Below are 22,926 nucleotides of genomic sequence, written 5' to 3'. Positions count from 1 at the left end.
TTTATACTTTTTCCATGCTAAAGAGGCGCGCACTGTTTCCAGTGTTGTCTGTTTGGCAGTCATTTGGTTCAATGTTGCAACCCAACCATCTTCATTTTCTGGCCGTCGCCTTGTAATCAAGGGGTTCCGGGTTCGATACCCGGTGGAGGCACATAGTGATTCGGATTCCACTTTAAACTGTAGGTCCAGTCCCAATAAGCCTATCTGTGCATAAAAGTAGTGGAGTGGTCAGCATAAAACACTGCGAAGCCAGAGGTCCCAGGTTCAAACCCTGTTTGAGGCATGGATGTATTCTTGTAACGGATGATTTGACAGCTGTTAAGATGAAGTGGCAAGAGAAGATGGAAATGGAAGAATAGTGCATACTCCAGTTTCCTCGTAAATTAGTGATCTTGCATTGTAATATATGAGGATATGGGAAATTTTCTTAGATAAATATATATTCTGGTAGGATATTAAAATACTGTTACCATTAGAAATACTTGATTTAGTAATATAATAAGCCTTGTTTCCATATTAAAAACCACTGAAATTGCTTATCAAGGCAGTTTATTAAGATTTAAAAACTATTTAAATCTACCCTTTATCAGGGTCTTCCTCAGACGAAGAACTAGACTAAATATACCCTGATACAGGGTAGAAACGTTACATGTTAATTGTTTTTAAATCTTAATAAATTGCCTTGGTCAGCAACTTAGATGTTTTAAATGTGGAAACTTAGAAATAGACGTAATTTGAAAAGCATAATTTAATAAAATGATATTGTTGCTTCAAATAAGTGCAAAATAACAATTTAATCTTCCTTCTTGATTTCAGGAACTACAATGCACTTCTTCACAGTCCTCGTTTCACATTTACTTTTTCTTCACTTTGTGGCTGCTCAAACACCCGTCGTAAGGCTGGAAGGTAAGCCTATGTTTGATATAGTTTTAATAGTGTTTCATTCAGAAATATTTACAAGTTTAAGAAAATTATATAACTAATTAACACTAATTATTGCATTTATGTCACCTTTTGAAACATGTTTGATGAAGCTTCCCAACCTCCAAATTTTACTCACGACCAGCCACTTGAAAACTAAAGGACAGGATTTCCTAACTTGTTTTCACTTTGCAAGTCGAATATTTTCTGTATCCATTTAAGAGCTTAAAGGGCTGCGTCTTTCTTTCTCAAACTAACTGGAAACTGTTCTGGCTTTATTTCTTTCAATATTGAAGAAAACAACATGCGAGGACTCTTAAATGTTTCTTCATTTTAGACATGGCGACGCCGTTGACGATGGTCAAGCACAGCACTCTCCCCTCTCACTCACTTCTCTTCACTTTGTTTTGTATTCAATCTTCTCATTAATTTATTTCTCTCTCTCTCTCTCTCTCTCTCTCTCTCTCTCTCTCTCTCTCTCTCTCTCTCTCTCTCTCTCTCTCTCTCTCACCCTCTCTCTCTCTCTCTCTCTCTCTCTCACCCACTCTCTCTCACTCTCTCTCTCTCTCACACACACACCCTCTCTCTCTCTCTCTCTCTCTCTCTCTCTCTCTCACCCACTCTCTCTCACCCACTCTCTCTCTCTCTCCCCTCCTCTTACTATTTCTTTCAATGCATTTTTCTCGCCCTGCTCCTCACTCTTTCTCCCCTTGTCTCCTTTCCTACCTCTTGTCTTTCCTCTTCATTTTTTTCTAACACATGTCTCGTCCTCTTATTTTGAAGCTAAGTTTTTGTAGGTTAGCTAGACATCTACACTCTGTCCCGGGAATCTCTGGAGCGAACGAACGAAAACAAGTCTCTGCGCAAGTAGTATCTCGGTATCTCGAGAGGTCTCTGGTAATGAACGCGTGAGAGGCAAAAACGCGGCTGCAACCGTTTGCAGCAGCGCGCACTGCTTTGCTTCGTCCACTCACTTTATTTACTTCTTTATCATTATGTGCGGCCTTACTCCACAAATTTTCAAGATTTCAAAGATTTTCAACGTAAAACATTGCTGCAATAATCCTGTTTACATCTTGAGCTGCTTCGCCTTGGAGACATACCAGCATTCTCTCTTGAAAAAGAATATTAAGCACATTTTTGCATAAGAAATGTTGATCCGTGGTGAAATGGAATATAAATTTTGGAATTTGGTTCCGGATTTTTGAAAGTATTTTGGGGGGGGATAATCTGTTGTACAATGAAACATGTGACGACTACACTCCAATATTTTCCAAATTGTTAATTTATTAGAAATCCCGGACTATTTGAACGTAGGATTAGAACTTTATAGATAATTTCAATGGTCATAGGTGCTTGATGAACCTTTGGGGATAATACCCATAATATTTGCTTATTTTGCTTCGCAATATTTAAACTGAAATTTATATTTCATGACTGGAAATATTTATCAAAGGCCCAGTCAGCATAGCTACTTATTAATAACGAACTGGAAAGTAGCTATGCCCTGCATTTATTTTCATATATATTTTACACTACTCAGGTTAATGTTATTCATTTTGTCGAGTAAGATAAAAATTATATTAGTTGCTAGCTTGCAATAATAGCAAACCCCACAAGTCATATATTCCACGGACTTAATAATTATTTTAATTCCACCTTCAGAAGCATGTTTCTGAGCTATTAACAGCCAATTTACTAGCTGAAATAGAAGTTTCGTTCAAAGGAACGGTCGTGGAAGCCAAATTGTGTGTGTCGGGGTTATAGGGTAAATTTGCCACATAAGTTTCCACTTTATTGTTATCCTTGCTCTTCCTTCTCGCTTTTTCTCTTCCCTTCTCTCTCTCTCTCTCCTCTTTCTTGTCTTCACTCTCCCTCTTCTCTCATTTCTTCTTTCTCTGTCATTCCTTCTGTCTTTCCTTCTTTATATCTCACTCCTTATGCCTTTCCTCCTTTATATCTGATTCCTTATGCCTTTCCTTCTTTATATCTCATTCTTTCTGTCTTTCCTTCTTTATCTCGGTCCTTCTGTCTTTCCTTCTTTATCTCGGTCCTTCTGTCTTTCCTTTTATCTCGGTCCCTTTATCTATTTCCTAGTGTCTCTCTATCTTTCTCATTCCCCCTCTGTCTCTTTACTTCTCCCTCTCTGTTTCTTTCCCACCTGGAACCTCTGCTTACGCAGCGCGTCAAGCGGACCACGGAGATAGGCTGATAGCCAGTGACACACACCCTAGCATGTAAAATATGTTGATTCGTTTTTTTATATTTCATTGTGTGGCTGTTGGACGATTACATTGCGGCCAGGTCGATTCAAGCTCGATAAAGACACTTTAAAAATACGCCACTGAGTTGCATGGTTAATTCAAAATAAAGTCCAGTTTTCTATCAACTACAACACACTTCTATTCATACCTCCACAATGGTTATTTAACTTGGAACTAAAGGGGAAGAACCTAGGTTAATGGTGCCACAGGCTCTTCGTTCAGTGTTAGTAATCTGGACACAAAGTCGAAATAAGTCACGAATTATGGAACAGGACTTGTTAGTAAAGTAACGCCATCTTTAGAACATGCTTTATCACTAACTTTGCACCCGACGGACTGCTTTTCTCTATTTCATAAGTATAACTCTTGCGCTGGTTGCATGTGTTGCTATGGCAATAAAATGCTCCTTTCAAAAGTAGTTCTAAAAAGAGACACAGTTGTACAGTCTGGGATCGAAAGTAAATGCATTATTTGAAACAAAAATATATATACATATGTCTCGCTCCTTATGTCTTTCCTTTAAGTGCATCATAGAGAAAGATGAAGAAAGGTACATCAAAAACCACATCAATCGATGCATTAAAATACAGCTGGACATCGATAGAAAAACTCAACTGCATCACAAACAGTAAACCTGATTCGTGGCAAAGGCCAAAATCACACTTCGTCTGGTTCTCAAACTGTGGTACGCGGACCCCCAGGGTACATGAAGGAATTGAATGGAGTACGCGATCAGCTCGGAAGAGAAACGTCGAGAATACCCACACGGCAACATTTTAACACTAAACAGGAAAATAAGGTTGATTTCGTTTTGGAGCCGAATGTCCGCTTGAAAGTTTCAAGTGCACAACAAGACATCAAGAAGCTGTGTCAGGCTATGCAGGCACATCCTTCTCAATAGAAACTCTGAGGATTTACAATAAAAACTCCAAAATTTTGCTTCACACTTCGTTTACAAACTTATTTGTGTTCTTTACTTTTTTTCAACAACTCTAAAAATTTATGAAAATTATTTTTTTATTTACATCTTTGCATACATGTGTTTCACATTTTTATTCTTGCAATCAATGAAAAAGATTGTAAAGGTAGGAACACCAAATAAAATAATATACGTAGGATTCTAGTGTTTATTTGTTTTTAATCTTTCCACATACAGCCCGAATTCCATTTTGCCCTATTGCAGATACATGCCTCCAACATATCCAATCAGGCAGCTCCAAAAATTCCCCAAAATCCACTATTCGGAGAAAACCTATGATGAGGGTATATTAGTCGTTTAGTTGGGACTAAAGGGTACAATGAGAAAAAGGTTGAGAACCACTGTTTAGTGCATCAAATAGATTTGGTTCATTTAGTTTTCTGTGTGCAGAACCAGTGTGTATTTTCATGTACACGAGGACTGGAAAACTGCTGTGTCACCACCCAGATTGTCCTCTATGTGAAAAATTACTCGGTTGCGTTAAAACTAGAAGCACTGAAGCTACACACATCTCAGGAGCATTTACGAGATTTCCATTTCTCTTTTTGCGTTACTTTTTTAGCCACTTTTGGTTAATCGCTTGTTTCTTTTTAAGTTTGTTTCTGCGTCCACAAAATATTTTTTGAGTGAGTGAGTTGCTTTTTGTGCCACTTTTGGCTAATTTGCGAAGATGGGGATGAGTGATAAGATGAAATTCATGAATGAACACTCACAAATACCAATGCCCAGGCCAGGATTCGAACCCGGGACCCCTGGCTTCGTAGCGCAATGTGCTAATCACTCCGCCACTGGGGCCGGCAAAAGATTTTAGAAGACTTGCTACTAACTTGTAATATATATTTTCAGGGGTTTGTCTCCATTGCTTCATGAACATCCACAAATGCAGACATGAAAAGTCATGACAAAAGTCACTTCATCTAGAGAACTCTAAAACGACGTTGGTCACTCGGGTTAATCAAAATCTAAGCATGTTCTAATTTGATACTTCTTGATTCTTGAAAGTTTATAATTTCAGATGCCAAATTTTGGAGATCGCTCGGGGAGAGTCAGTTGCGCCATTCTCTGGAAAGGAAGGTGAATGTGAAAAATGCACGCAATGTAATAATCTTCGTTGGGGACGGCATGGGAATCACGACGATCACGGCCTCCAGGATCTACAAGGAGCAACGAATGGGACACACGGGGGAGGAGGGGTATCTGAACTTCGAAAAGTTTCCTCATGTAGGCTTGCTTAAGGTTAGTAACAATTTAAATATTTATAGTAGCAATAAATATTTGAAAACTTTTATTACTTGACTCTAAATATTAGTTGCATGTGACCAAGTCTGACCGATACCGGGTGGTCCAAAAGTCCCGGAACGGTCAAATATCCTGAGAAATACACATCGAAGCGGAAAACTAAAATATACGTGTTTAATAAGTGAAAGAAAGCTATTCAATGATATCACCCCCTAGAGATATTCACAACTGTGAAATTTGAAATGGAAACCCCATTTTGTATTGTAGAATCGGATTCTACGTAAGAAAATAACCGGGTTTCGGTACTACATTTCGCGTATTATTATTATTATTATTATTATAAATGAAGGGCTCGGGGGTAAAACAAGGTGAGGTTTTGGTCATTTTTAATTACAAAGTAAAAAGAGCCATCCTTCAATTTTCGGATGTAATTGCCATGTCAAGCAATTTGCATTGGCCTCATTGAACAGTTCTGAACACTACAGTGTAGCTTTCTTTCTGCTTATTAAACTCAATGATGATCAAAATGTCACACTCGAGCCTTTAAATTCGCTATTGAAGTAATTGGCTTATACTGCTGAAAAACAGCATACAACAGTTTAATACATAATGGTCGTCTTATCGTGTAATCATTATTATCGCTTCGTAATAAAGGGCCAGGGTTAGTCCTGATGGGTGCTTTGAATCTGTGATTTACACCCCCAAAAATTATCTACGCCACTTAAAATTCTGTAATTAAACCCGCTCATTGCGAGCAATGAAACCTTTGAATCGTAGAGGAGAGAACTTATTTCTGAACTCCTTGTTCACTTCCGAAAGCAAAAATTGAACTCTCACTGTTCAAAATGCCGGATGTAAGAACTGAATGCCAACGTTAAGCAAGCTCTGCTTGTAGCTTACCGTTTAGACATTCTTTTTTTTTTTTTTGTCTCTGATGGTATCGTACTTTCGTGTCGAAATATAGTGGTAACGCAACAACCCGATTTGTAATAGGCATTTCAAGGTTACCGAATAGTAGGAAGGTGTTATCTTCCATTCTCTGCCGTGCATATGGGCAAGTTGTAAACACTACAATTAACAAGAAGAGAAAGAAGACTAGGTTATTTTCCTACAATGTAAAAGTACAGGTTTTCATGCGAGTAGACCTAATGAAAAAATTAAATTTGCATAATTTCTACCCTATAACACCTCCCCTCCCTCGAGGCAAGATTTATCTGCAATAGTTTACCAACCCGATATTTATATACGTACATTATTTCAATTGTTGCTACATGGAGACCTGGATTAAATTCTCGGGAGGGTGATCTCTGGTGGATTTTTTTTTCCGGGTGCAATGCAGTTACAGTTATACTAATTTGTGATTTCTCTCTTGTTAATTAATCTTTTGAAGGCGTTCACCTTATAAATGTCTCTTAATTCTCTCTTCAATGTTTCTGATCTGCTTCAACTCTTTTACATACATACTCGTACATATACGTGTATTTCGTAAATATGACTGTCACACTTTACTGTGTACAACAAATCTATCTATAATCCTTGGTCATAGATTCATACTTTTAATGACCTTATTATGCAAGTAAATGTATCTTACCAATTTTTTCACTATATTTTGAAATGTTTTTCGAAAAATTTATTTATTTTAAAGGGGTAAATTTACTGCGTTAATTTTCAAATATATGATGATATTTGGCACAATTACTTATAAAAAATTTTAATGTTGAAATTGAATCAAATTTAACCAAAAAAATAAAATAGTTTCCAACTTAAATTTAGTACTTGTCAAGTTGACATTTTTTATAGATAGACTACCAGGAAGAATGGGTAGCAGTTCAACAACATTTACTTGTCTTTTTGAGTTGTTCAAAAGTAAAAAATGTTGATCTTTCTCATATTCTTATAACCTGAGGTTTAACCGCTTTGAGTTTTATGTTGATAATATGTAATCATTTTTAAAAATTTAGTTTAGTTTGTGTGTGTCTAATATTAAGATGCTATGACGTAGTAGATAATGTAATGTGTTCTATCTTCATGCAGACTTACAACGTTGACAAGCAGGTCCCAGACTCAGCAGGAACCGCAACAGCAATGTTTACTGGTGTGAAGAACAAGTACTCAATGCTTGGATTGGATGCTCAAGCACTTTACAATGTGTGTGATTCTACCCTTAATGAACAAAGCAAACTGTCATCAATCATGGACTGGGCACAACTGGCCGGCAAAGATACAGGTGAGGCTGAGAAAATTCACCATAATGAAGGATATACAGTAGAAGTAGCCTTGGGGATAGGTGGGGAAGAGGCTTTAGGGAAATTGGGGCTGTTCAGGCAAACCTAATTGCAGATGGCAGCACGTAAGTTGTCCATGAGCATTCGACAAGAATCTGTTCTCTCATTTAAATACATAAAGAATTATCTTTTGGACGTGCAATTATTACATTGAATTTCAAGTTTTTTTTATTTTACCTGCGAAATTATGCCTGGCACCACAGCTCGATAATCAGGGCTTTGGGACTAGGAATGGGCCTCTCCGACAGTGTAGCGGTAACGTCGTCGCCTTGTAATCAAGGAGTCCCGGGTTCAATTCCCGGTGGAAGTACAAAAACGTGGTTCGGATCTCACTTTAAACTATAGGTCGAGTCTCAATTAGCCTTTCTGTGCATACAGTGAACTTAAAGAAACAAACTCGTAAGAACAAACTCGGACTAGAAATGAAAAAAAATACGGGATCATCAACAAGAGAGAAGGTATGGAAGTTAGAAAAATGCAATGATTTCAGCACTTGCTAGTCAATAGCAGCACGCGCTCTCTGTTGTTAAATCACTGTTAAGTACGTTTTGCTTCTTACATAACTTGAGGAAGCTCACGTTTTACAGAAACTATGCTACAAGACTAAGCTCGAAGGGGAAATTCCTAGCTGGGGGATGCTTGGTCGAGTTTGGGTATACGTGTAAGGGGATGCTTGCATGGATCAGCATGAATACATTGTAGTAGGTCATGCAAATTATGCTAGTTTAGTGGGAAGATTTATGGAAATTTAACGGGGGGGGGTGTTAGCCCTTCCGCGTTTCCCACTTTGAGCACTGACAAGTTCACGCAATTCATTGGAGAAGTTTCTGTATCTGGTATCAATAAACATTTATCGAGTAGAAGTCATTCTCATGACCGAACCCACATACCTGTCAATGCGTTAGGTGACAATAAGTCAAGACATCTATAAAATTTTATAAATATCAACCAGTGAAAGAACATATTTTTCTGAAATTATGTTCAAAATAATTCGACAACCAACACAGTACCAAAATATGTAGCTATACATATACAAGGTGGCGCAAAAGAATTTTCTTAGCCTATAGCTTGGTTTTTAAATTAAACAAAGTAGGTTGTTTTTTTTGTGTTAAACTCTTATTGATACTTGTAAGTTTTATGTCCTCAATTTTTAAAGATAACATCCAATAAATGACCACCATTCGAATTGATGCAAATTTGGGCTCTTTTTATTGCGTCTTCCATGGTGAATCTGCGGGGAAATGTTTTCAATTTCATGCTGAATATTGTCCTTTAGTTGCTGTAACGTCTCTGGCTTGTGCACATAAACCAATGACTTCAAATATAGAAAAAAATCTGGAGTGGTCAAATCGGGGGACCTGGCTGGCCATACCCCACGTTCTTGTGGGGTATACTTATTCATTTTCGCACACAATAAATTTCGTGATTATCTTCTATTTAACTGACAATACACTACTGATATAAACAAGATGTCAAAATAATGATCAGGTCAAATAGGATGATTACTTTTGCGCCACCCTTTATTTGCTAATGCAGTGTTTTATAAAAGTACAGTGTGTTTCAAAAGTCACCCATCCAGGGGGCAGCCTTCATTCCAGACATTCATAGCTAATGTAGTAAATAATTGCTCTACCAAGTTCGTGGTGATAATTTTTCGAAAATCGTTACAAAGCATTTGTAAAATTTGAGGTAGAGAAAGAAGAATCGGACATTGTATTCAATATGTTGGGCCCCTTGCTGGGCCCTTCTAATTCTGGGTGGACCCTGAATCGTCATCCTCGTTTTGATGCCCAGGTTGGTAACTGTTTCAGCGTCTCGCGCTTCTCGAGCCCAATGGTATGTTTGGAGGGTAACCCAACTTCTAACATTTGGTGTTTTTCAAACGAAAGTGTATCTTGTATGGAATAACATTTTACTTCATTTTAGGTTTGGTTACAACAACAAGGGTGACGCATGCCACGCCAGGTGCTTTGTATTGCCACAGCAACAACAGGGATTGGGAATGCGACGGTAAAATTCCGGAGCAATATAGAACCAAATGCAAGGACATCGCAAGGCAGCTAGTCGAAGATGAGCCAGGGAAGAGATTCAAAGTTAGTGTCTAATGCACTGTCAAGCCTACATAACTATTGCATGTACTTCGTACAATTCAAAATATTCGCCCTGCTTTACATGTAATGCTATCAGATTTATATAAACGAAAAGTACTCACTGGCGTCCGAAAGAGTGGGTGTTAAAGGGTGGACGGACTGTTGCCCCTCCTGGAACAATGAATGTCAGTCTAAAATTATATATTTCACACGTATTATTTTATTTCATTGCGTTAATTATCATAAAGGACTGACAATTAATTACAAGTAGGATTGCTACAGATCGTTACAGGAATGCAGTAACTGAAGAAGTATTTTTAAAGGGGAAATGCCTTATTTTGCTCCTTCTTGGGAAAAAATGTTATCAAATACTCGTAATAATGTGAAATTTACACATTTTCAATTTAAAAATTAATGAATGTTGAAATGAACTCTTGTACTACATTCTCACATTTAGAATCAATAACATGACTGTGTATTTTCCAAGCCAATTTTTCTTATAATTTCAGTTTTGGTGAAAAATACGTGGGTTGGAAATTTAATAGTGGCAACTATTTATCCTCAAATGATATGAACTGTGAAACTTTTACAGCCATTCGATGTAGTCACCAGAATTGTATACAACCTATTGCCAATATTTCTGTAGCAGTGCCTGGGCTTCCCGGATGGTGCAGTGGTAGCGTCGTTGCCTTGTAATCAATGGAGGCATATAATGGTTCGGATTCCACTTTAAACTGTAGGTCCAGTCCCGATTAGCCTTACTGTGTATAAAGTGGACTTAAAACAGCAAATCATGTAGCAGTGCCTGTTCTGTTGGTTTGAATGGAGCGGTCTATTGCCTGAAGAATCTCGGGAACAGTTCGGAAGCTTCATCTTAGGGATCAAATCAAAGCAACAGGGGCTGGTAGAGCATCTGCCAGCCCCATCGAGCTAACAAATTAGCCACAGGTTGCACTACATGCACCCGAGCATTGTCCTGCAAAATGATGGGGGGATTCAGCAAAAAATATTCCCTCTTTCGCAATGCAGGTCGCAGGTTATGTCCCAAAAATGAACAGTAATACTGCGCATTGACGGTCTGTCAAGGAGGTACGGCGAAAAACACCAGAACTTTCACGTTAGTAGGATTCTGACTACACAACTTTAGACCGCCAACTCCAACGATACTCTATTCCTCTCGTCACTGCGCATGCGCCTAGTGTTGGAAGGAAGAGTCCATTTACTGGGAGGTAGCTTAGGTGGTATAAGTGAGGAGCACCGGTTCAGTTTCATGTCGTATATGCAGCAGTGTTGCCACTATTAAATTTCCAACCCACGCATTTACAAAACTTTCATTGGCTAAAAATCTTTGAAACTGTTACAAACCAATATCAAACCATTTACAGAAATTAAGAAAATTATAGTTTTTATCCTACTATAGATACTTTCAGGGACGCCGGAACCGGGGGGGACTTGTCCCCCACTTATCATCGAGGGGGGCAAGATAGTCGTTTTGCCTCCACTGTCGCGTGCTAAAAATGTGACTATCTTTTTCCAACTTATGTTTCGTTTTGAAAAAATGGGGAAAACATGCACATGTTAAATAAACGTTTTAGCTACTAGCAAGAAGTATGTGACAGAAAAATCTACGTGCAGATAAGAATCACAGCCACGTTTCCGAAAATCAAGCATAAGGGGGAATTATCCACCTAGGAACTCGCAGCTTCGGTTTCCAGTTTTCCTTCGTATCTGCCAGGTTTTGTATGAGGTGCGGTCGGTGTGAAACAATAAACCCAGCGTACCCCGATGAGAAGGGAGGGGGGTTCAGAGAACAGCTTAATTTTAAATCTATTCTTTTCAATCTACAACTACAGCAGTGGCGGCTGGCCAAGTGCAACAAGTGCAGATGTTTTCACCTAATTTTCAAATTAATATTGACATTTTTCATTTGCTTGTTAAATTAAACTATTTCCCAGCAGAACGCACACGATAATACTCAAATAACACGCCGCTCGGCGCTACGCACGTGAAGAGTTCGTCCCAACCCAAGAGCAAACACCGCCAGGGTGCGGAAAACTTAGGCGGTTGTCATGGCAATGGTGACGTCACCTAGCGTTGGCCTTGAACGAGTGTCGCCTTCAGATGAAGCAGTTCTCTCGTCGGAGAAAACATTGCATCCAGCGGTTGTGGCAAAATCTTTGCGTTCTCGCGAGATCTTGTTCCGCGTGTGTGTTTCGCGTTTCCTATTGTGTGTTGTGTTCATGTGTTGAGCTGTGGTTTCTACAATGAACCCAGTAAATGACTTAGTGTGTAATTTGTTGCAGACACCATTTTCCAGATGGACGGATGAAGACAAAAAAGACGTTTTAAATTGGGGGGGGGGGCACTGGCACTTACTATTTGTTTTTCATTGCCTATAAATATACTTCTTCACCTGTTATTTTAGGCACGAGCCGCTACTGAACTACAGTATATTGCATGGATGCAAGGACTCCCAACAAGGGGGGGGGGGCAGACTGTCACGTGGAGAGTCTGGTTCAATTCCTGGGGTGGATGATCTAAGGTCGGAATTTTCTCAGCCTTTTTCCAATCATAAAGCGGCTCCGGGGCCCACCCAGCCTTAAAGGAATGCGTACCTGGGAGCAACCTTGAGGGGGGGGGGTAAAGGCGGCTGGAGCGTGGTGCTGATCAAATCACCTCCAAAATGTCAGAGATCGAGAATGTATGGGCCTTACCCCCACATTTCGTAAATCTGTCTTCATGGAACGGTGCTATATGCACGAGTAAAAAAACTCACAAGTGAACATAAGAATAAATGGAGTTACTCTGAGGTCTAAAACTAAGCCATCAGCAATGAACGTGACGTTTAAAACAAACAGTAAACTTTTATTAACTCTAAATGGACAAGAAACAAACGTTCCTTCCTTGGTTGTTCCCCCTCTACACACACATGCTTTCGTTATTGCCTGATGTGATGAAACCACAGAGGAGGAGCAAGATTGTATTTTTTCTCCCCTTCCCACCACACCCCTCACCCCCAGTCACTCCTAAAAACGAGACTACCTACATCTATTTAAACTTATCTTGGTTTTCAAGAATATTTGGAAACATGTTTTTGCACTAGATTTGTGAACGTGCACTCAAGTTTCCGTTAACAGCAAGAAGCACGTGACATCGCGGTCAGGTCTCTGCAATCAAGTATCCCCATACGAATTCGCTGCTTCTGTTTCCAGTTTTGCTTTGAAGCTCGCAGATAACAATGCATCGCATCGGAATAGAGGGACAGAGGACAGCTAACTTTAAATCTTCCGATGCACTTTCCGAACAAGAGCTTGCTGTCAATAAGGTCATCGACCATAGAAAACGTCCACCTTACAAGTTCCTGGAAATTCAAGTCTACGCTAATCTCCGCTTCCCTTCCCAAATTTAGACTTGGTCAGACGACACAGTTATTGTTCAGAGTAGAACAACTGCAGAAGGCGTGTTTCGGATTTTACTCTGAAAATTGTAGTAGATTGTAGTTTGGATTTCTTTCCGCACCAAGCGATGTAACTACATGTATACGTGTAAATCATTTGCAGAAAGTACACCGACTGCAAAGTCGCGTCGGAAGATCGCTGCACTGCACTTAATCAATCACCTGTAAGTTTTACTTCGCTCCTTACGTTTTTTTTACTAATTTATATTTTCTGTGTGAAAGGGCAGAAAAAGACGAGACTAGAAACAGACAAGTATAGTCTCGATATACCATCTGCCCTTTCCGGTTTTAACGCTGCAAACTTTGGAGTGTATGAGTCACCTTCTCTCGTGTGAAGGGAGGATCTTTTATTCCTGGACATTTTTATTAAAAGTTTAGCTACTGTTTGTTTTAAACGTCATGTTCAGGACTGATGACTTAGTTTTAGACTTCAGAGAGAGGTAACACCATTTATTCTTATGTTAGCAGGTGATTTATTTTTACGTTGGGAGTAGTAATTGTTTAGCTTTAGGTGGCATGATCGATATTTTAGACCCATATTTGATACCTCGGCACTCTTCAACCATGCACTACATTTGAAAGTCTTCGTTGGAAAACTTTAGCCTAGCAAATGCTCTAAAATTACTGAGAGTTTCATTTTTTAATCTCAACCTCTGAATAGCAGTCTGAGATTTGCAAATAGGTTTTTCTTTCGCCATCTTGCACCATTTCTTACGCCTTTTTAGAAGCAGAAATCTTTTATATTTTAAAATTTTAAAAATATAGCGCCTACAAAATAAAATATACTGGGTGAGTCTGTTGAAAGAGGCACCATGGAAAATGTGCTCCTTGCATGTAGGCAACCCTGGCACACCGAAGAGAAGAGCGGGGTAGAGAACAGTCCAGAATATCGGTGCCAAACAGTTTAGACAACTTGACATAAACGTAAATGAATGGAACATTTTTTCTGTAAATACAGTACAGTATGACAACAACCTACCTAGAGGAGGTGCTGGAAATGTCCTCCGTTGACCTCGAGGTACGTGTGCAGACGATACTACATGTTCTGAATAGCACGGGCGAGGACATCCTGCGGGATGGCCTGCATAGCTGTGATAATTCTGGAGTTATTCGAGTGTGTGAGGGTTGTTGCTATACACCTGTCCAGAGGCGTCTCGTGAACGCATGCGGTGCATGCTCCGCATGCGTCAATTGTGGTGAAAAGGACAGCTGGCTCTGCGACGACATTCATGAGCATTTGTACATTCTAATTTCTTCATATAGAAGTATTTACTTTACACGAGAGCGGTCAACTAAGCTTATATTACATTTTTTTTGGATCTGAAGTGAAAGAAAGTAATAATTCTTTTCGAAAATTGACGCATGAGTCGCTTCAGATCCAAGAAATGTAATATAAGCTTAGTTCAGAGCTCTCGTGCAAAAAAAAAAAAAAATACTTCTCCTATATGAAGAAATTAGAATGTAGAAATGCTCATGAATGTCGTCGCAGAGCAAGCTGTCCTTTTTCCCACAATTGACGAATGTGCAGCATGCACCGCATGAGTTCACGAGACGCCTCTGCACCTGTCCCTTTAGAGCTCCCCACAAGAAGAAATCACAGGGTGATAAATCTGGAGAAGGAGGTGGCCAAGGTTGGTTCGTGCCATAGCTGATGACGCGATCAGGCGGGAACACTGACTCAATGCGCGTGATCGTTGCACATGCTGTATGCGCCGTGGCTCCATCCTGCTGAAAGTACGCGTTCCTTCGCTCATCCTGAGTCAGTTGTTCAACAAACACGTTCAATATGTTACTGATGTAACGAGCCGAGTTCAGTCTCATGGATGAACACGGGGATGATGCCACGTGACGACACGGCACACCAGACACTGAGTTTCTGGGCGTGCAGTGGAACCTCCATGAACACGTGTGGATTTTCACCTGACCAGTGTCGCGTGTTCTGGGAGTTTATGTAACCTGACATATGGAACCATGCTTCATCGGAAATGAACAAGTAACCATCCTTCTGAACCTCCGGAGGAATTTTCGACAGAAACCACTCGCACAACTGCACGCGAGCTGCGTAGTCCACATCCCGCACCTGATGCATCACGGTAACTTTGAATGCGTGCAAGTTCAAGTCCTGCTTCAGGATCCGCATAGCGGTTGACTGGAACACCTGCAACTGTTGTGCCAAACGCAGAGATGATTTTCGTGGACTGCGTATCATTAGCTGCGCTGCGTCGCCCACCTTTGCCTCAGTGCGGACTGTCTTTGGACGCACTTTTTGCCTATTCAGCACGGACCCGGTTTCCCGCCATTTCGCAATCAGTTGTTGCATTATTGATTTGGTTGGGGCCTTCGCTGGAAGTCCATTCACCGCGAACTCCGTCGTAAAAAAATCTACACACTGTTTCCAAGAACCGAGGCGTGCATACGTCTCGACAACAAAGATACGCTGCTGCTCCGTTAACACCATGCTGACCCACCGAAGCACACTCACAACTTTCCTCGCTGCTCAACTGCACTCAACTGACCTGCACACTGCCTGCCTCAATGTCACTACTGGACATTGTGTTCTTTTCAATCCCCCTCTATGTCATGTTGTCGAAACGGCTTGGCACAGATTTCCTAATCTGTTCTCTACTCCGCTCTTCTCTTCGGTGTACCAGGGTTGCCTACATGCAAGGATCACATTTTCTAAGGGGCCTCTTTTAACAGACTCACCCAGTACTATATTGCCTCAATCTCATAGACTGCCTTCGCGATTAGCCAAAACTGGCAGAAAAGTGAAGTACAATAAACTAAATCTATTATTTCTTTCTAACTCCTTCATCATGTAATTCTTCCTTAGTATGCGACGTTTTAGTTAAAATTATTCTACGATTTATGAAATGATGAAATGGTAAATGAGAACACGGGCAACTTTCTTTGCAGCACATCGATCAGAAAGTTGCAGAAACATGGATTTTCTCAATATGTTTGCACGTGTACTTCATCCCCTTTAAAAAGTATGTTTTCAGTTATGTTAGTAATCATTAAAGGAATGCCTCAATACAATCATGTAAGAGCCTCCCCGATGACGTGGTGGTAACGTTGTCTCTTTGTAATCACGGTGTCCCAGGGTCTATATCCTGACACAGTGGTTCGGATCCCACTTTAAATTGTAGGTCCAGTCCCGATTAGCCTCCCTGTGCATAAAGTGGACTTAAAACAACAAATCAAATCAATAAATACCATCATGCCTTACTGCATGCGAAGATCAAGTACCAGGCAGAGATGGAAATTTGCGGTAATTATCGTAAGACATAATATTTGTTTTCTTGCATTAAGCACAGTTTAATGGAATTATAAGTAATAAAATAATCCTTAATAAAGGCATCTCGACCTCTTCTTATCTCCTATGAGTCACTGTGGATATTCGTATAGTAAATAACTAATTTTATAATATATATAATATGACACACACACATATAGTGTTCCGGGAGGAAGCTGCAATACTTTGGAAACTGGTAGTATGGGTGATTCTAAGCAAAAAAGTTTATATGAACACCATTCACCCTTTCCCGGTAAACCTCCTGCTTCATCCACCCCCATAAACAGAAATAAAGAGGGGTTAGGTCGGGAGAACGAGGTGGCCACGAAACCAGACCACTACGACGACGACGACAACGACCAATCCATCGATTAGAGTAGGTGGAATTCAGATGTTGAATGATCAACCGACTGGAATGAGAAGGTCTACATTTATTACTTGCTTCATTACTTAATTATCGTGTACTAATTACTGCTACACCACAAATTCATGCAATAAAGATTAGTATCAGCATGTCCCTTCTCGTATTTACTTACACAATTACCATTACATTGCCATGTTTTACTTGTTACGGTTTTTGTTTAAGTTTTCCTACATCATTTTTATTTCTGTTCATATCTCGGTTATCGTTCAAAATCGGACCCATGTTCATATGAACTTTTTTGCTTAGAATCGCCCGTACTACCAGTTCCCAAAGTATTGCAGCTTCCTCCCGGAACAATGGGGTAGGGGGGAGAGTTTGTATCTGTGGTTGACGGATTTGAAAACCAGCCCCCCCCCCCCCCCCCCCCACGCCAAAATAAGTTCCGACGTCCCTGGATACTTTTACTCAATAAATTTATAGTACAGTTACAAAGTCCGCAGGAAATAAACAATTCCCCTGTGATTTTCTGAATGTCCAACAGAAAGACACATTTTTTAAGAGCATTCCCTGACATTCGCTACGAGAGTCTGCGGCAAGCGGTCCGGCATCAGCGCTTGTCTTTCCCAGTGAACGGGTCCGCGACAGTCGCTAGAGTCGGCTATTAAAATTACAGTTTTCATATTGCGTACTAACCTTGACTACAGAAGGTGTTGAAAATGATGTCCCTCTGCTGCAACACATTCCTGGCATCTCCGAAGGAAATTGGCATTTACACGTGCAAGTTCGTCTACTGTAATTCTCCCGATTTCTCGTACAATACTAATTTTTAACTCACGGATGGTGTGCGGATTGTCTTTGTATACTTTATTTTTTTAGATTTCTCCATTTTTCTTCCCACTTTTATTCAGAACTGACCCTGTTACTCTAAACTTTCTTACGAGGTTTAATATAGTGGTCCTATGTGGAACGGGAACACCAGGAAATTTCGTTGCAAAACGTCGTCGCACTTCACAATTCCTCTTTCCGAACCCGAAGTAACACTCGACAAGATAAATCCTTTGTTGTAATGTAATCTTTTGTGGTGCCATATTAAGCCACAATCTTCAACACACGGACACGACACAACAAAACACATCTTCCGAGGGAGGATTATACTGGCGTCAGTCTGCAACGTCAACAGAAAGGGAGAGAGAGCGAAGGCAGGGAGAGCGAAAAAAAAAAACACTGTAGCGTGCGACTGTTGCGGACCCCGTTCACCGGGAAAGACAAGCGCTGACGCCGGGGCGCTTGCCGCCGAGTCTCGTAGCGAATGTCAGGGAATGCTCTAGATGAAAATTAAGTGATGCTCAAAATATAAGATATTTACATTCTTTTTTTAAAATTCATCCTGGATGTCAGACATAAGACTAAGGTGTAGGGCATGTCCAGGAAAAAGAGGATGTCTGGTATATCTGTATGTGATGTGACTAATTTCAGATGTGATACTAATTGGCGAATTGATTGAGAAATAAAAGTTCAAGCAAAACAATCTGTAAAAATTGGAGAAACGGAACCATGGATAGCCTACATACAAAATGATGTAAAAGAAACTTAAATTGGCAGGTTCAATAAGAGCTTGCAGTATGCTTGCAAATGCAGTAGTTAGTTTATTATTCAATATTTTATTTACGTTCATGTACATGAACAACCTTAATTTTTTTTAAATTTTGTGGTAACCTTGCATTGATTTTTAAAGGTAATACTGGGTGGTGGCCAACAGCAATTTGGTGCTCCTTCAAGTTCAAAGGATTCATCATGTGTCCGAAGTGATGGCAGAAACCTTGTTGATATTTGGATGAAAGACAAAGTTAATAGGTTATCCACCTACAAATATGTCAACTCAACAGTGGAACTAATGAGTGTTGACACGAAGAAAGTGGAATACCTTCTTGGTAAGCTAAAAATAAATGATATGAAATTGGGTTTCATTAACACACATTCTCCCTACCTCTCTCTCTCTCTCTCTCACACACACAACCCTCAAACCCACACAATCTGCCACTCTAATTCTTTGTCTCCCTCACTTCAAATTCTGCACGCACATGCAGTGCTGCCACTGAGTGATGCTTTTGTGGACTGTCCATGGAGAGTTTCATGATCATACGCTAAATTCTATAGATATACATTGGGCAGTGGACCCACTTGAGTTTCATTAGTAATATCACTTATGCTCCACAGATGTTCCTTACAGAATGCAATTGTATTTATTCTATATTGGAACTTATTTTTTTGTACCCAAGAACAAAGCCTAATTCAATTTGATACACTCCTTTTGAATAATTTCTAATTGTATCATAAAACATACAATCTTGTGAACAAGTCTTAAGCAAAAAAAACAGAAAAAAATAAATTGGTTCTCTTATGTGTTTTTTAAATTAAATTAGAAACTAATACAATAAGTTACTCTTTTGCCTCGTGAATGGAGTTTTTTTGTAAAACATGTTGTACTCGTAAACTTGAATATGAAGGATTATTTCTATTTATCTAACACAAATAATTGAGAAATATATGGTTTCATATAACATGTAGAGAGGGATCTAGAAAGAAAGTTTTGTTGTAAGACTTATAAAGCTATTAATCTCAGAAAAGCAACTTCATACATAATTAATGGAATATCACAAGTTAGAATGTTAAGTCACAAATTTTGTATTTTTTATTTACTAAAAAGATGTCTTGTTTTCCAAGGTTTGTTCAGCCCTGGGCACATGCCATACAATTCCCAGCGCAATAGAAGTGCCATGGGACAACCCTCCCTGGTCAACATGACAACTCAGGCAATCAGAATGTTACAAAAGAATAAGAAAGGATTTGTTCTTATGGTAAGTATTATATTAATGATATGTTAAAAATTGTGGACCATGTCTATGTAAAATTCAAAGTTCAGGAATCTCGTATGATCATGTATGTCCTTGTATTATTCATATCATATCATAATGTTCTATCCTTCATTAATTCATGAAATGCACTCCTCTAAAATATAACAATATTTAATTTCTTCTATACATTGGTAATTCAGACAATCTACCAAGTTCTTCTTCTTTTCTTATAAATTCTTCTAAGTTCTTTAAAATAAAATCACAATTTGTAAATATCCACTTTACAACATGATTCTTGTGCATAAATTAGAATTTTAACAAAAATGTGTGTAGGAGACAGTAAACACTTTCTGTTTACAAACAGATCTCTTTTTTTCTTCTGTGAACATGTGGCCAGGCCATGAAATATATAACTTTTCTTCCTGTGTTTGGTGTTTACTGTCTCCTACATACATATTTTTGTTTATCCGCCCTTCTTGCTATTGTCCTCATTCTATTTCCATGTTTTTGTTCCAATTAGACTTTTAACATATACAGGATGCACAAGTAGAATTGGCGTGGAAAATATATGAAGGGGAAAACACCTCTTAGAGTTCCAATTTTAAACATTTATTGAAAATTCCAGAAACAAGAGCAAAGTGATGCTTTATAGATGCACTTTTTCAATGAAGCCATCTTCAGCTTCAATCATGGCCTCCAGACAACCCCAGAAGCGAGAACAGGCACATTTTACAACCTCAGGAGACAAATCTTGAAATACCTGGCAGATTATCTTCCTCAGCTCACCTTTATTGTTACAGGCAGTCTTATTAGTGATACTTTCAACCGCACCTTACACATAATAGAGGATTGCAGTCAGGTGAGTTTGGAGGTCACATATCAGGGGTAACATGGTCAAAAAAGTCATGTTTGGCTCCAGAGGATGCTTGATTTGTGCAAAAGTTTCTTGCTCTTCATGAGATGTGTTATTTTCATCTTTTCAGTAAGAAGCTGTCCACTCAGCATCTTGTAGGACTTATAGCAAAGATCTTCTTTCAAACATAGTCTCACAGTGCTCTCAGAACGGCCCAGACGTCGAGAAATCTCTTGGATTGAGATGAAGGGGTCGTTGTCATTGAGTTGCTGCACATTTAAAATGAAAATGTTACTTCTCACCCTCTGTTCAGCTCGATTTTGTGTCTTTCTGACAGCCACGGCCTCCACATCAAAGTCTGAATCCACCAACTGCATCCTAGTTCTCTGAATTGTTCTCAATGGCAACTTCAAATTGTTTATGATGTCATCGTTGGTCATCCCGGTGCAGATAGAGTAGACTATCACCTTCCTTCTCCACCCCTCAGGCCACTCATTCTGCATTCATTGAAGTCTTACTGATAACTGATAATCTGGAATGGAAAACATGGATCAAGAAAAATCTTGTATTATCTGTAATTTCCTGTATAAACTCGCACCAATTCTACTCGTGCACCCTGTATATGAAAATAATTGTTTATATACCTACTGTAATTTCCTGTTTTGGTGTTATAACATTTTAACTCTTCAAACACCAAATTTTGTCAGATACTTGCTTCAGCAATCAATGTTAAAATTAATAAAATATAATGATTGTAGATATTCACACACATATGCATGCACACATTAGAAACCTGGGTATATTCATACTGTATGATAGATGTTACATAGAATAAATCCATGTAATGCTGTTCTATTCCCCAAGGCATGCCCTGTGATTTCTGCATGCTTGTGGAACATTTATTTTGAAAATTTGAATAAATATATAAAACTGCTTTTTTCAGGTAGAGGGTGGTCGAATTGATCATGCCCATCATGAAAACCTGGCAGAGTTAGCCCTTCAAGAAGCAGTTGAATTTGATTCAGCAGTAGGGGCTGCAGCTGAAATGACTAATCCTCAGGACACACTTATAATTGTTACAGCTGATCATTCCCACACATTAACAGTCAATGGATATCCAAGTCGAGGCAACGACATTTTAGGTAAAAGAAGTGTATACCATTATAGAAAAAATATGAAGTTAGAATTCTTGGAATGAATATTTAATTGTTGGAAGACTCACTGTTTAAAAGTAGGCTCACCTTCCAAGGTATTTTCTATCAAAACATGGAAGTAATTGATTTTATAAATAGGTATAGCCTAATTAAATGCCATCTACTGTAGTTTTCTCCCTTTCTATGATCCAACTTTTGTCAATTTCTTAATGAATCTTTATGATCAGTATAAATTATTTCAAGTGAATAGAATAGAGTGAATCTCTCAAAATATAGTGTTTGTGGAATATATTTATTATTTAGAATGCAATCTAATTCATAAGATTACATATCAAAACTAAGGCTGAGTGGATCTTAATATTACAATTTTCAAGTATTGGTTTTTGTGCGGATTGGTGAGAGTATAGGCATTGTTATTGGTTCAAAGTGGTATTGGCTCAGCCCTGATCAAAATAAAAGCTGATTATGTAAATATATTCAATGCTATTCCAATATTTCTTAACACTGATGTTATCAAAGTATATCTATATTTTACAGTGAATATGTAATGAAGGTGAAACAAATGTATCTTCAATTTAATAACAAAGTAATGAGTGAAAGTTGCGAAGTTGTTTACTTTCTTCTATTATTTCTGATGGTTCAAGTTATGTTCAGACATTGTACAAATTTGCTTCAGATTGTGCCTATTGTTTTCAGGGTTTGGAGGAATGAGTGATCAGAATATGCCATATGAGACATTAACATATGCTAATGGTCCTTCCTACTATCAACATCGTGTGTTGGATAATGAGTCACCAAATGTCACTTGGAAAAATTTGAGTGAAGTAACAAAAACCATAAACTACAGGCATTTTTCACCTATTCCTTTGTCTTATGAAACTCATGGAGGTGAGGATGTTGCTGTGTATGCTCAAGGTAAGTGTTACACAAAAGGTTGTTGAAAGGTTATACTTTGTTTTGATTTGGTCCACTTTATGCACATAAAGGCTAATCAGGACTAGACCTACAGTTTAAAGTGGGATCCGAACAACTATGTGCCTCCATCTGGTGTCAAACCTGGGACCCCTTGATTACAAGGTGAATCGCAGATTTAAAATTAATGTAAGTACTTATATTTTAATGTCGCTGCTTACAATTTTAACAAATTAATTAGAGCTGATCCAAACCCAT

The 22,926-nt window shown here is 38.9% G+C and overlaps 1 protein-coding gene across 1 annotated transcript in view; it reads left to right on the top strand.

Annotated features, from left to right (window-relative positions):
- The window catches only part of LOC145984189 (alkaline phosphatase 4-like), an 83,081-nt gene that overhangs the window by 47,996 nt on the left and 12,159 nt on the right, over nt 1-22,926 (top strand). The window contains exons 2-9 of the mRNA XM_083117705.1: nt 817-906; nt 5,180-5,400; nt 7,438-7,630; nt 9,615-9,781; nt 18,630-18,825; nt 19,619-19,752; nt 21,546-21,744; nt 22,453-22,671. Coding sequence (XP_082973831.1) covers nt 825-906; nt 5,180-5,400; nt 7,438-7,630; nt 9,615-9,781; nt 18,630-18,825; nt 19,619-19,752; nt 21,546-21,744; nt 22,453-22,671 — 1,411 coding nt within the window. The 5' untranslated portion in view covers nt 817-824. The remainder of the gene's footprint in view (nt 1-816; nt 907-5,179; nt 5,401-7,437; nt 7,631-9,614; nt 9,782-18,629; nt 18,826-19,618; nt 19,753-21,545; nt 21,745-22,452; nt 22,672-22,926) is intronic.

This window comes from Lepisma saccharinum, chromosome 2 (assembly GCF_977018435.1).
Source record: "Lepisma saccharinum chromosome 2, izLepSacc3.1, whole genome shotgun sequence".
Lineage (NCBI taxonomy): Eukaryota > Metazoa > Arthropoda > Insecta > Zygentoma > Lepismatidae > Lepisma > Lepisma saccharinum.
This window is presented reverse-complemented; position numbering and strand designations above follow the sequence as displayed.